At 35.5% G+C, this 13,681-nt stretch overlaps 1 protein-coding gene across 1 annotated transcript in view; it reads right to left on the bottom strand.

Annotated features, from left to right (window-relative positions):
- The window catches only part of PEX7 (peroxisomal biogenesis factor 7), a 69,908-nt gene that overhangs the window by 8,608 nt on the left and 47,619 nt on the right, over nucleotides 1-13,681 (bottom strand). Inside the window, 1 exon segment of the mRNA XM_032217015.1 lies at nucleotides 12,601-12,700. Coding sequence (XP_032072906.1) covers nucleotides 12,601-12,700 — 100 coding nt within the window.

The raw sequence follows: 13,681 nt of genomic DNA, 5'->3' as shown, positions 1-13,681 counted from the left end.
ACTGGTCCTGTAAAAAAAAACCCGCCAACCCATACAATATGGTGAAAAAAACAAATAAGAATTCCGTACCGCATCGGTCGTCGCGCAGGTTAACAAGGGCCGCGGCGGATGTTGGGGTCCCTGGACATCCGTCGACAAGTGGGCTACAAGTGGACCAGCCAACAAAATGACAAAAATATAGTGCAGATGAAAACCGTGCCATAATGGCCTGTTACTACAACTCAGAGCCAGAAAAAAGAGGCTATTTAAAGCGAATGTATGAATTATGGAAACAACAATATCCAGATTCAAATGTTAGTGAACAACGACTAGCAGATCAAAGGCGATTTATTATACGGAATAAAGTGTTTAGTGAAGTTGAACATGAGGAAATTCAGGCAAATTGCAAAACCCAAAAAACAATATCACAAGCGGAAATAACTGATATTCAAGACACAACTAAAGACATTATAGTAGAACTCCCAGAAGAAGCTCTCGGGGAGGAAATAACATCACCACCACTAGAACCAGTTATCACTGAACCAACTGATGAACTAACTCAAAAACAAAAAGAATTGAAGGATAAGATCATGGAGCATTTTCGCTTAATGAGGAAAGGCAACGTTTACCATCACTAAAAACTGTGCCTAAGAAAATTTTGGCCTCTATCATGAAAATGGTTAATGCAGTGTTTTCAACAATTGAACCGGGATCCATCTTGGAAACAAACCAGTTAATGTACAGCGCAGCTGTAATAGTCACTAATGAACTAGGCATTAAAATTAAAGTACCTAGTCACACAACAGAAAAAGCATCAAAGCCAAAGTGGAAAATCCGTTTAGAACAAAAAATCAAAAAATTAAGGGCAGATGCTAGTAACTTAAAGAACATGCATGAGCAACGGCTTAAAAACAACAAAATCATAGATCGGCTAATCAGAAGATATAGATTGGATACAAGAAACATCAATGAAGCTGTAGAGATTGTAAAACAGCAGATAACAGCAACAGCTAGAAAAATTGAAAGATATGAGGCACGAATCATCCAATATAAACAAAATCAGCAATTTCGATCAGACCAACGGCATTTTTATCAAAGTCTTAATGTGAATGGTGACACCAAAAGTGAAAAACCAGAAAAACAGGCCACAGTTGAATTCTGGAAAGAATTGTGGGAAAATGCAAAGGACTACAACAAGGAAGCAAAGTGGATACATGACTTTGAGAAAAGCATTGGCAACAAACAAATGCAAGTATTAGAAATAACAACTGAGATGGTCAAAAATCGAGTTAAAAAGGTAAAGAATTGGACATCACCTGGAAAGGACCAATTACATGGTTTCTGGCTCAAATATCTGACCAGTTTACATGCAATATTGGTCAGGCAACTGAATGAAATTTTACAAAAGGGCCAAATTGATGAATGGTTGACAACTGGAAAAACATACTTGATTTAGAAAGATACAACTAAAGGAACAACACCTGAAAACTACAGACCAATAACATGCTTGCCAACAACCTTCAAATTACTCACAGGCATTATTGCAGATAACATGATGGATTATTTGGAAACAAACAACATCTTGCCAGTAGAGCAAAAAGGCAACAAAAGAAGGAGCAGGGGCACAAAAGATCAGCTTCTAATTGATAAAATGATATTAGAAAATTGTAAGAACAGAAAAATGAACTTGAATATAGTCTGGATTGATTACAAAAAGGCATTTGACTCACTGCCACATAGTTGGATCATAAAATGCTTAGAAACAACTGGCATTAGCAAAAATATTACATCCTTTACTGAAAAGGCGATGAAACAATGGAGAACTGAGTTGGCAGTAGGGAATGAGATCTACGGAATGGTTAATATCAAGTGAGGAATTTTCCAGGGTGATTCACTTTCACCTCTTCTCTTCATCATCGCAATGATCCCACTATCAGTAATCTTAAAAAAAATGAAATTAGGCTACCAAACAGCCAAAGAAGCTGAAAAAATTTCGCATTTACTATATATGGATGATTTGAAACTCTATGGAAAGTCAGAAATAGAAATCCAATCACTGACAAACACAGTCCGAGTATGCAGCACCGACATTTCAATGCAGTTTGGCATGGAAAAATGCTCCACTGTATCCATAAAAAGGGGCAAAATCACTGCATGTGAGGGAATTGAAATGCCCAATGGCCAATTAATTAAATGCAAAGAAAATGAAGCCTACAAATACTTAGGCATTCTGCAGTTGGATAACATCAAGCATGGAGAAGTAAAAACTATTGTCAGGCGAGAGTACACCAACAGAGTTAGGAAAATTTTGAAATCTAAATTGAATGGTGGAAATACAATCAAGGCCATAAATACCTGGGCAATACCAGTTATAAGATACACAGCTGGTATAGTTAACTGGACACAAGCTGATTTGGACCTTTTGAACCGAAAAACCAGGAAACTAATGACAATTCACTACAGTTTACATCCACGTGGTGATACTGATAGACTATATCTGCCCCGAAAATCAGGTGGCAGAGGATTATTACAAGTGAAGCAAACAGTTGAAGAAGAAAAACATGCACTGGCTGATTATTTAAAAGAAAGTCAAGAACATCTATTAATCGAAGTAAAGAACAAAAATCTACTGAAGGCCCAACAGACAAAACAAGAATACAGAAAAGATGTGATAAAATCAAGAATGGAGAGTTGGCAGAACAAAGCACTGCATGGCCAATTTCTGGAAAAAATAAAAGATAAAGTGAACAAACTTGGTTATGGTTAACAACAGGTACATTAAAGAAAGAAACAGAGTCACTAATCCTGGCTGCGCAAGAACAAGCTATCCGCACAAATGCCATTAAGGCCAAAATTGAAAAATCCTCTGATGATGCCAAATGCAGACTTTGCAAAGAAGCTGATGAAACTGTTGATCACATACTCAGCTGCTGTAAAAAAATCGCCCAGACTGATTATAAATTGTGGCACAATTCAGTAGCGCAAATGATCCATTGGAATTTGTGTAAAAATTATAATATTAAAACAGCAACAAACTGGTGGGAACATCAGCCTGAAAAAGTCACCGAAAATCAGATGGTCAAGATCTTGTGGGATTTCCGTATACAAACGGACAAAATACTGGCGCATAATACACCAGACATCACACTGGTTGAGAAAAATAAGGTCACAATCATAGACATCACAATACCAGGTGATAGCAGGGTCGCCGAGAAGGAACATGAAAAAATCGCAAAATACCAGGACTTAAAAATCGAAATTCAATGATTATGGCACAAACCAGCAGTGATAATTCCAGTGGTAATTGGCACACTGGGAGCTATTCCAAAAGCACTGGAATTACATTTAAAACAGTTAAAAATTGACAAAAATCACCATCAGTCAAATGCAAAAAGCCGCACTGCTTGGATCTGCACGCATATTACAAAAAATACGTTACGATGTCCTAGGCCCCTTGGGGGGGGGGGGGCGACTAGTAACCAATGCCAAATCCAGTGAAACAACTGGCCACTGTGATACAATTGTATAATAATAATAATCATCATCATCATCATCATCATCATCATCATCATCATCATCATCATCATGCAATAGCAACAGCAAGGAAAATTGAAAGATACTAAGGATGAATAAAACAATATCATGAAAATGTCCAGTTCAGAAGAAACCAACACCTCTTTACCGGCCCCTTGATGAAAATCGAATCCAAACTAATGTTCACCCATGTGAAGAAAAAACTGTGAACTTTTGAAAAGAACTGTGGGAAAACCCAGTGGAACACAACAACACTATCTCCTGGATCAAAAATATTCAACAACAAACAACACAAAACAAGATAGAAAATATTGTAATAAAAACTGACATGGTGGCAAAACAAGCAAAGAAGGTCAAGAACTGGAGGGTACCTGGCCTGGATGAACTGCATGGATACTGGTTAAAACACCTGACCAGCCTCCATCATCACATGGCCACTCAATTTGATCAAATGCTTCAAAATGCAACAAGCAAAGAATGGTTAACAGCTGGTCAAACATACTTCATAATGAAAGACTCAGAAAAAGGCACAGAACCAAGCAACAATTACCTGTCTGCCAACAACATTCAAACTTTTTACAAGGATACTGGCAAATTCAGTATTCAATCATCTGATGGAAAACAGTTTGTATCCAGAACAAAAAGGAAATTATAAAAAATAAAGAGGAACAAAAGATCAGCTGCTCATAGACAAAATGGTACTAAAAAATGCAAAATGAAGAAAAACAAATTTAAATATGGTGTGGATTGATTACCCCACAGCTGGATTAACACCTGTCTGGAAAACTTTGGAATCAGCAAAAATATCTGTACATTTTTGAAAGCAAATATGCAAAAATGGAAAACAGTTCTAACAACAAATGGGGAGAACATTGGTGAAATCAACATCAGACAAGGAATCTTCCAAGGAGATTCACTTTCACCACTACTGTTCAATATTGCATTCATTCCACTGACAATAATCCTACAAAACACAAAACTGGGATGCCAAATCTCAAGCCAACATGGCAAGATAAACCATCTACTATACATGGATGACTTTAAAATGTATGCCAAAAGCCCCCACTGAACTTAAATCAATACTCAACACAGTTCAACTGTTCAGCAGTGACATCAAAATGAACTTTGAACTTGAAAAATGTGCTACATTATCCATGCGGCGAGGAAAAATGGAAAAACAGAAGGAATAGAACTGGGAAATGGAAATATAGTGAAAGCATTAGCAAGGGATGATGGTTACAAGTACCTAGGCATATTGGAAGCAGGTAACATCTTGAATGGAAAAGTCAAAGAGTCAATGCAAAAGGAATATATCAGGAGGGTCCCCAAAATATTTAAATCAAAGCTGAATGCTGGAAACATAATTAAAGCCATTAATACATGGGCAGTTCCAATGATACGCTACTCAGCTGGAATCATCAACTGGACTTTGGCTGGACTGGAAAACTTGAACCGGAAAACACACAAACTTTTAAATATGTACCACGCTTTACATCCACTAAGTGACATCGACAGGTTGTACCTGACAAGAAAAATAGGGGGCAGGGGGCTATTGCAAATCCATCAAACTGCAGAAGAAGAAAAACAAAGTTTAAATGATTATGTGAACCAAAGTACAGAAAAATTGCTGCAGGCTGTGAAAACGGAGAACAGCATAAAAACAACAGAAACAAAGGCAGAATATAAGGAAAAACAGCTGGATGACAGATTAAATAGATAGAAAACCAATGCTTTGCATAGACAGCACTTGAAAAACATTGAAGAAAAGTGTGATGACAATTTGACATGGACATGGCTTAGGAGGGGAACCATCAAAAAAGAAATGGAAGGTTTAATACTGGCTGCTCAAGGACAAGCACAGATATAACGGTTGTAGAGGGCCGAAGTGTAGTTTATTGATATCGCTGTTCCAGGAGATGCCAGAGTCGAAGAAAAAGAACTAGAAAAAATAATGAAATATTGCGACCTGGCCATCGAAACTACACAGCTATGGATGAAGTATGTAAAAGTGATACCCACTGTCATCGGAGCACTTGGCACCATGTCCAAGAATTTTATAAGATACAGCAACAAATTACAGCTTTCTGCAATAACACCAGCGGAACTGCAAAAAACTGCCCTATTTGGAACATCGTACAACTTAAGGTGGTACTTGGTTGAAATCTAGGACGCTGGCAGCAAACCGTATCAACCATTAGCACCAGTCACTGGTATTTGTAATCGTGACCCGTCAAAACCGCGGTAGACAAAACCACGCTCGACGAAAGCGCGTACCTGACGTCATCAGCAGCGCGACGAAAAAAATTAAAAATAAATTAAATTGAAATTAAAATAAAATTAAAGCAAGCCGATTCACATAAAGGTAAGGGTTAGGGTTAGGGTTAGGGTTAGGTTAAGGGTTAGGGTTAGGTTTAGGGTTACGTTAAGGGTTAGGTTTAGGGTTAGGTTTAGGGTTAGGTTTAGGGTTAGGTTAAGGGTTAGGTTTAGGGTTAGGTTTGGGGGGGTTAGGGTAAGGTTTTCGCTTTAATTTTAAATTTACCGCTCACAGCGCGATGTTTTCGTCGCGCTGTGATGATGTCACGTACGCGCTTTCGTTGAGCGCGCTTTTGTCTACCGCGGTTTTGTGGTGGAACCATTTGTAATGCATTTTTGAATGTTCAGTTGACTGAGATTCATGTTTAATGAATAAAGTATATAATAATAAAGCCTACCAGTAAAAAGCTTCCCCTTAATTTAGAATTTAGAATTTAGAATTTATTTGTTATTTATAGGCCGCCCTTTTCCCTGAGGGGACTCAGGGCGGCTTACAGTTCATGGGAAGGGGGGTGCAAGATAAAACATAAGACAGTGCGTAAATAAAAAATAAAACAATAAAACACAACTTTCATTCAGCATTCGGGTGGGGCGGATTAGAATCTTATCCCCAGGCCTGACGGGATAGCAATAGTCTTGCTTAAGGGGAAGTTCCCAGAGCAGTACAAAGTAGAAGAGTAGCTGCTTACTTTGAGGCGGGATATTACTACAAAGAAATTCAGTACGCTTTGTCACAGAACCTTCAACCTTTGGAACAGGGAGTTCCAATCACAGAACAGGTCACTGAGTTTCTCAGAAATGGTTAAATCCTGAAATATGCCATTCTGACAAAGCTCAGAAGAGCCAACCCACTTCAAAAACAATCAAAAATCAGAATAATCTATTTCAGGGCCAGAATGTTCCATGCCAGGGCATCATATATACCTCTGTTCCTGGGTTATGGCAACCCTCTGGCAAATTTGTTTGCAACAAATGAATTAAGCTTCCCTTCCCTCCTCCAAAAACAAAAAAAAAAATGAACTAGATAAGTATGTAGGCTGGCAAAGACATGTTCAGTTTTAATTATTCAATTTTTATTCATTAGTAAGGCTAGTTTCCATTACCCAGTTAAGTTAGCTCCCTAATAGATCCTCAGTTGGTTAATTAACTTATAGTTTTATTTTGTTGATCAAAGCCATTTCTAGTAGTATTGATGACCATCTTTGGGATTGAAAAAGGAGAAGATAAAAATCTTAGATTTTAGACTAGAATAAAATAACAGAGTTGGAAGGGAGCTTAGAGGTCTTCTAGTGCTTAGGCAGGAAACCCTACAACCCTTCAGACAAATGGTTGTCCAATCTTCTAAAAAACGTCCAATGTTGGAGCATTCAGAACTTCTGGAGGCAAGCTGTTCCACTAATTAATTGTTCTAACTGTCAGGAAATTTCTCCTTAGTTCTAAATTGCTTCTCTCCTTGATTAGTTTCTGTCCATTGCTTCTTGCTCTACCCTCAGGTACTGTTGGTTGATATTTATTCATTTTTTTCAATGGAAAAAAGTTTAGCATCTATAAACATGCCCTAATCTGATTGTATCTCTTTATATCTATTACATTTTGAATAGGCCTTCTTGTGGGACACATGTGACCAAGGGATGGCTACACTGAGAAAGGAAGGAAAGAGACATAAGAAGAAGAAAAACAAGACGAGGATGGGATTAGGTGGAAAATAAACATGATAGAGAAGAGAAGAGAAAGATGTAGAGAGAGTGATGCTGAGTGTCTACAAGATACAACTATGGTTTTTAACCTTGTGAACTTTAAAATGTGCTGACTGGGGGAATTCTGGGAATCTACACATCTTTAAAGTTCACAAAGTTGAGAGGGATAGATTAAAAATATATGTAGGAGGTGCTTATCATTGTGCTTCTCATTTATATTTGCAAAAATCCATAATGGAAGGAGAAGAATTTCTCTCTTTTGAATATGATCTGCTCCCTTTAAACAATGGCTGCCTTAAAGAGAGTAAAAGATCTTCCATGAATATATCTCAATAAAAACATGTGTTTTTAATATTAATAATATTAATATTAGAATTATTTAGGCTGGATAATTATTTTGTATGTAGTGTGACCAGGCATTAGGATAATATCCTAATATAAACAGATAGAGTGAAATAGCGGAATTGTGAATAAGAATTAAGCATTAATTGGAAAATTGGAGCTTGAATGATGGTATTATTAAATATGCATAAAAATATTATTAGCAGTGAAATGATAAAATTAAATAATGGGTGATTAGATAATAAAAGAATATACTTTAATGTAAACATGTGTATTAACATTAGAATTACAGGGATTGAAGGATTGGAAAGAACATGAATAGATGTACTTTAAATGTTTAAATGATTGTGATTGCTACTAAAAGTGTACATTGAGACTTTGAATAATGAAAGAATGGATGAAATTGTAACATAAATAGATGTGAAGATCTAAATAAGGGAAATGTAAATAATAAAACAGATGAAAGATGAGAAATAGAAAAGAAACATCTTTGAATATTATAGTGATATTGGGGGGAAAAGTTAAGAGAGATAGAAATAAGAAGGGAATAATAGTGTGTGTGTGTATACTATATATAATACAGTGTGTGTGTGTGTGTGTGTGTGTATATATATATATATATACACACACACACACACACACACACACTCTTACATACATACATACACACACACACACATACACACACTGCATATATATAAATATATTAAGATATATGAAAAAACAAGAGGGAGGTTTAGAATTTGAAGGGTGGTAGTAAAATGTATGTGTAAACAATATGAAATAATGAAAATGAAATGTAATAACTATGAGTAGTAATATTATGCCTATTTGAATTTAAATGTATGATAGCCAAATATCACACTATTCATGCATTGATATGTATAAGCAGTATGAAATAAAAAACTTGGGGGGGGGAGGAGGGAAACAATGGCTGCCTTTATCCTGCAAATATAAAACCACCTTCCCTCCCACTTCAAAAGTCCACCTGATCCCATCCTCAAAGGTCCCTCATTTCCTTTAGATAGATACAAAGTTAAAAGGTACTATAATGTATTAAAAGACTACATTGTTATTAAAAAGTTCTGTATCATTCACTTATTCTGAAAACTCTGGTTTTCAGTTCACAGATACAATCAGTTTCATTTCAGCTTCACTAACAAAAGCTCATTTCAGAAATGATCTTTGAAGCAGGGTTGAAGCATGAAATACTGCAGGTAACTCACCACCTACCAGTAGAGTTGCAGTTCTGCTTTCTACTAAGACCAATCATTGCCATAGGAAAGGAATTCCAATGCAAAGAATCTAATCTATAACTTAAGTTTTAATCTCAAAGAAACTTTTCGACAATATGATTTGCAAACGACAACATATGTATATAGTATTTGTAAGTATCTCATCCTTCAGTGCTTAAGAAAAAAAATCCTTATGTTTCCCTTTTAAGAAACGGCAACATTATAATTAAGAAAACTGAACTATAAATTCATACTTCAAAGAACTTTCACAATGTTCTTTTTGCCTATTCAAAGTACCTAATCCTGTTTTCAGGCAGACAAGAGCTACAGAAAAAGTCTTGCTCAGCAGAAAGCTTTCATTTACATGTGTGAGCCTAGCACTGGTAGTGTGGAAGACTTGATGATAAGTAGGCATAGAAATAGAGAAAAGAACCTCAGACTGTCATTTCTTTCTTTAAACACTATCTAGCCTTATTACTCAAGCAGAGCCAAAATACCTTAATCTCGAGACCTTTGTGCCTTGAGCAATATTTCCTCACTTCTTTATATCTTCAAAGTAATATATTCAATCAAGTAAAGAAATAAATTTGGCATTAAAGCAGAGCTGGAACTTTTCAACCATTCAATTTAGATCAGTAAAATTATGCTATATAAAAATTCAAATGATGTTTCAGTAGTAGCAAAATGTTTGTAAGAAAAGAAATCTCAGTAGAACTGTACCTCCCAAACACGATTTAAAAATATGCTCCTGGCTTTCTTTTTAATGATAGCTTGAAAGTAACCTGCCTCATACATGTTCTCAACATATGTCTGAACTTTTAAAAAACTATATATTTGATCAACACAGAAGACATTGGGGGAAAAGAGAGGGGGGGAAACCAAACCTTGAGATATTCAAACACAGAAGTCCTAAATCTGATTAAAATTTAAAATGGAGAAATTTAAAAGGAGACCGATCTTTTCCAAACATAACAAGTATCTGCATAACTATGTATAATTATATTTTGTTGAGATAATTAATGAAGTCAGTTTAATACAAAATATTGACATTAAGTATATTATGTGGCCTAGGTGTTTACCACCCTATTTTAAAAAAGAGGTAACTTTGTGAACTAGCCGCAACTTCTGTAGTTCTGTTTTAAGGAACTCCCAGCAGAGTAAATGGCTAAATATCAACAGCATGGTTATATGAAGTTTAAACCTGCCACTAATGATACTATTTTTAACAGCAAAATACACTATGTATAAGCCCTCATTTCCTAATACTCATACCTTAACCATAGAAAAACTGTCAACCTTTGTTCTAAAGTGTTTCCTGATACTAATACTTATGAACAGCATGTAGATTTGTAAATTTAGTAGAGATTAATTTAGGGATTATCGAAAACAAATATTGTAAAACCCATTATTTCCTGATCTTCTGATACAGTGTGTTTAATGTAATTTATTTATATTTGGGGAGGGGGGGATGTTTGACATACTTGAAATATAGGAGACTCAGTATTTTTCATTTTGTTGATCCTATTGTTTTACTACAGCCTCAAGAAGGTTTGCATTACTGGCACCACAAATAGAATGTGATTTCATTTTTTCCTCTTATATTTAGTGATGGCTAACAAACCTGCAGGGAACATTATCTGATAAATGCTTGCATTTCTTTCAAGGTACAATGATTCATGGAACTGATATTATATCTGTTCCATGAAACAAGAGACAAACATTATTTTCTGAGAACACAATTAAAATATATACTACATCAGTCAACATTTAAAAAAACATATTAGCAGATAAGTGTGGGATGAAGTCAAGGAAATGGTTTTATAATGAGAATGTCAGAAGCTCATTTTTATGTCAATTTAAGCTGAAGGACCAGAATACACTGCTGGCACAGGCTGTGGCATAGAGTATAAAGAGGAAGGAGAAAAGTAGCTAAACGCTTGTAGGGAGAGGGACGGACTTTTCTTTCACCCATGAAAAAGGTCATGACCTATGTCAATTGGCAGACACCTCTGATCTTGGGAGAAGCTTTTGTGTGAATGGGTTTTTCTAGAGGGAGGGGAGAGTCAGGTTACAAAAGTTTGGATACAGATTCTGCTAAACATACTCCTTCTAGAAGTCCCTGATCTGCCTTGTCAAAAAAATTTCTTCAAGGAATGCTAGAAGGAAATAAGGTCCTCTTCACTTGATTTCAGAATAATTAACAAGGAAGACTTAATTGAGGAAATGAGAAAACTAAGAATGATGGAAGAAAGTGATCCTGTAATGTTAGGAGGATTTTGATATTAAATGATTTTTTTAAAAAAAAACTATAATTAAGTAGATTACTTATATGGTTTTTCTTTGAAGACATTTCATATCTCATTCAAGAAGCTTCTTCAGCTCTGACTGGATGGTGGAAAATGGAAGGATTTATACTCATTGCAGACAGCTGGTCATTTTTAGCAAGTTGTTGCTAGTCACAGGTCACCTGGAGGTTTATCTGTGCCATCAAGGTCACCTGACGGGATAGCCAGATTCTAAGGGCTGTGCGGAAGGTCTGGAGGGTGGTGAGGGTACGAAGCTCCACGGGGAGCTTAGATTACTTATATTTTAAGAAATCATATTTAATTAACTCAGAACAGCAAGTAAAATACATTAATAATAGAAGCTGATGGAGAAGTCAAATCTGAATTAATGTTATTTGTGTTAACATATCATTTTTGTCACCTCTGTAAGTACGTATGCAAATGACATAAATCAATGCAAAATTTGAACCATTTTTATACCTATCACTATGTTAGCTGATGAAAATAATAAATTTAATTAATCACCTAGACTATTTGGGATACAAAATAGTTTTAATTTATTATTTTGTGGAGGCATCAGGACATAAATCTTGTCCATGTACTAAAATCTGTTAACTTTTTTTACTATATGAAAAACATCACTGAAAGCAATTCTAATGAGAAAGGCATAGTGAAAATCTGAAAGTCACAAAGGACATATAGAAGAGTTGGAAAGAGACATAAATCACTAAAAAGATTACATACAGTAGTCTAGATTGTAGAAATAGTATCCAAAAAAAGCCAACATTTAGAATCAGCAGAAATTAATAAAGGATGCCAAGAATGACAAGACCTTTGCATCTTGAAGAAAAGGAAAGGAATTAAATAAAAATAAAATTCTTCCTCTATAAAAGTGGGAAAAAAAACTCAAAATAGTTCAGCACTGTGAAAATAACAAAAAAGCAGCAATCAAAAAGAAAAGACACAATTATTCAGTTTTTTAGCTCAGTTGTCTTTACAAGGATAAACAATTGATGTAAAATGAGTTAAAATCTTTAGGACCACATGGATTGCTGACTGACAGATGACTGAAGGAATTTGTTGCTGGTTGACTCCATTGTTTTATTTTTGCATATTCATTACATAAATTTGCAGATTTCAAAAGAGCCACTATGCATAATCCATATTTCAGCTGGGTTTACATCCACATTTTAAAAAATTCTCTTATTTTCTTACCTGACCCGAATCATGCAAACTTAAATCTAGTCCACAAGTAAATTCCGTATGATGCTCCACAGTTTCAAGCAGAGGGTCAGGCTTGGAGAAATCCCAAAATCTATAGATGGAAACAAGAATGCAATTATGGTAATTGAAAGGCCACTGATGGCATGCTCGAAACTGCCAGATGCTTTAAAAAAAAAAAAAGCCATCTACTTTAAAAACATAATTAATCCTATTGCCACAGGTCTCTTGCTTCATCTGCATAAACGAGCCTTTCATTAAGAAATTCATTGAGAAAGCATTTCCTTCACTTCAGTATGGAAATTTTGGTCAAAAAAGCTGGCAGAATTATCTTCCATTGGGACAATCTACAAAACAATAATGTGAAGATTGTTTATTCCATAAATAATTTACATATGACAATGTATGTGGGAGGGGGGAACATTTTTGTTGTCAGACCATTAGACCACTGATATAGTTAACTTTGCTGAGAGCTTGTCTCTCAGGTAAAAACATCTCATCACTCAAGTTCTCTTTTTTTCTCTCCCCCTCCTCCTCTAGAGATGTCAAGAATTAAATAAGAGCATTGAATTTGGCTCTTCCCCATATTCTGTCAAAGGTGTTGAATTATTTCAGTAATTTAAGGCAGCAGAGGAATCTGTATGACTATCAGTGCATAGATACTGGCCAGCTGACAATATATAAGGGATGGGATAGTCTATCTGGAGGAACATAATAGCATAATTTATCCCTTAAAGAATTCATTGAACTTGCAAAGCCAAAAAAGCAACCAAACACATTACAACTTAGTGTAACGTACATTTGATTCCTTAGCACTGAAATTTCAAAAAGGAACTTTTTCCAGTATTCTTTTTCCTTCTTGTACATGAGTCAATACATTATTCTAGACAGATTTTAGATAAAAGACTTCCCACAGGCACAAACAAACAAAACTTTCTGCAAAAGCTCTCTCAAGATTTCCAAATTGGTATGTCAGATGAATAGTGTCCAAATGAAAAACTTCCTACATTCTGAACATTACAAATGCATTCTCCATTATCAAAGCAACTTGTAGATTTTTTTTTCCATACAAAAA

This window comes from Thamnophis elegans, chromosome 4, assembly GCF_009769535.1.
Source record: "Thamnophis elegans isolate rThaEle1 chromosome 4, rThaEle1.pri, whole genome shotgun sequence".
Taxonomy (NCBI): domain Eukaryota; kingdom Metazoa; phylum Chordata; class Lepidosauria; order Squamata; family Colubridae; genus Thamnophis; species Thamnophis elegans.
This window is presented reverse-complemented; position numbering and strand designations above follow the sequence as displayed.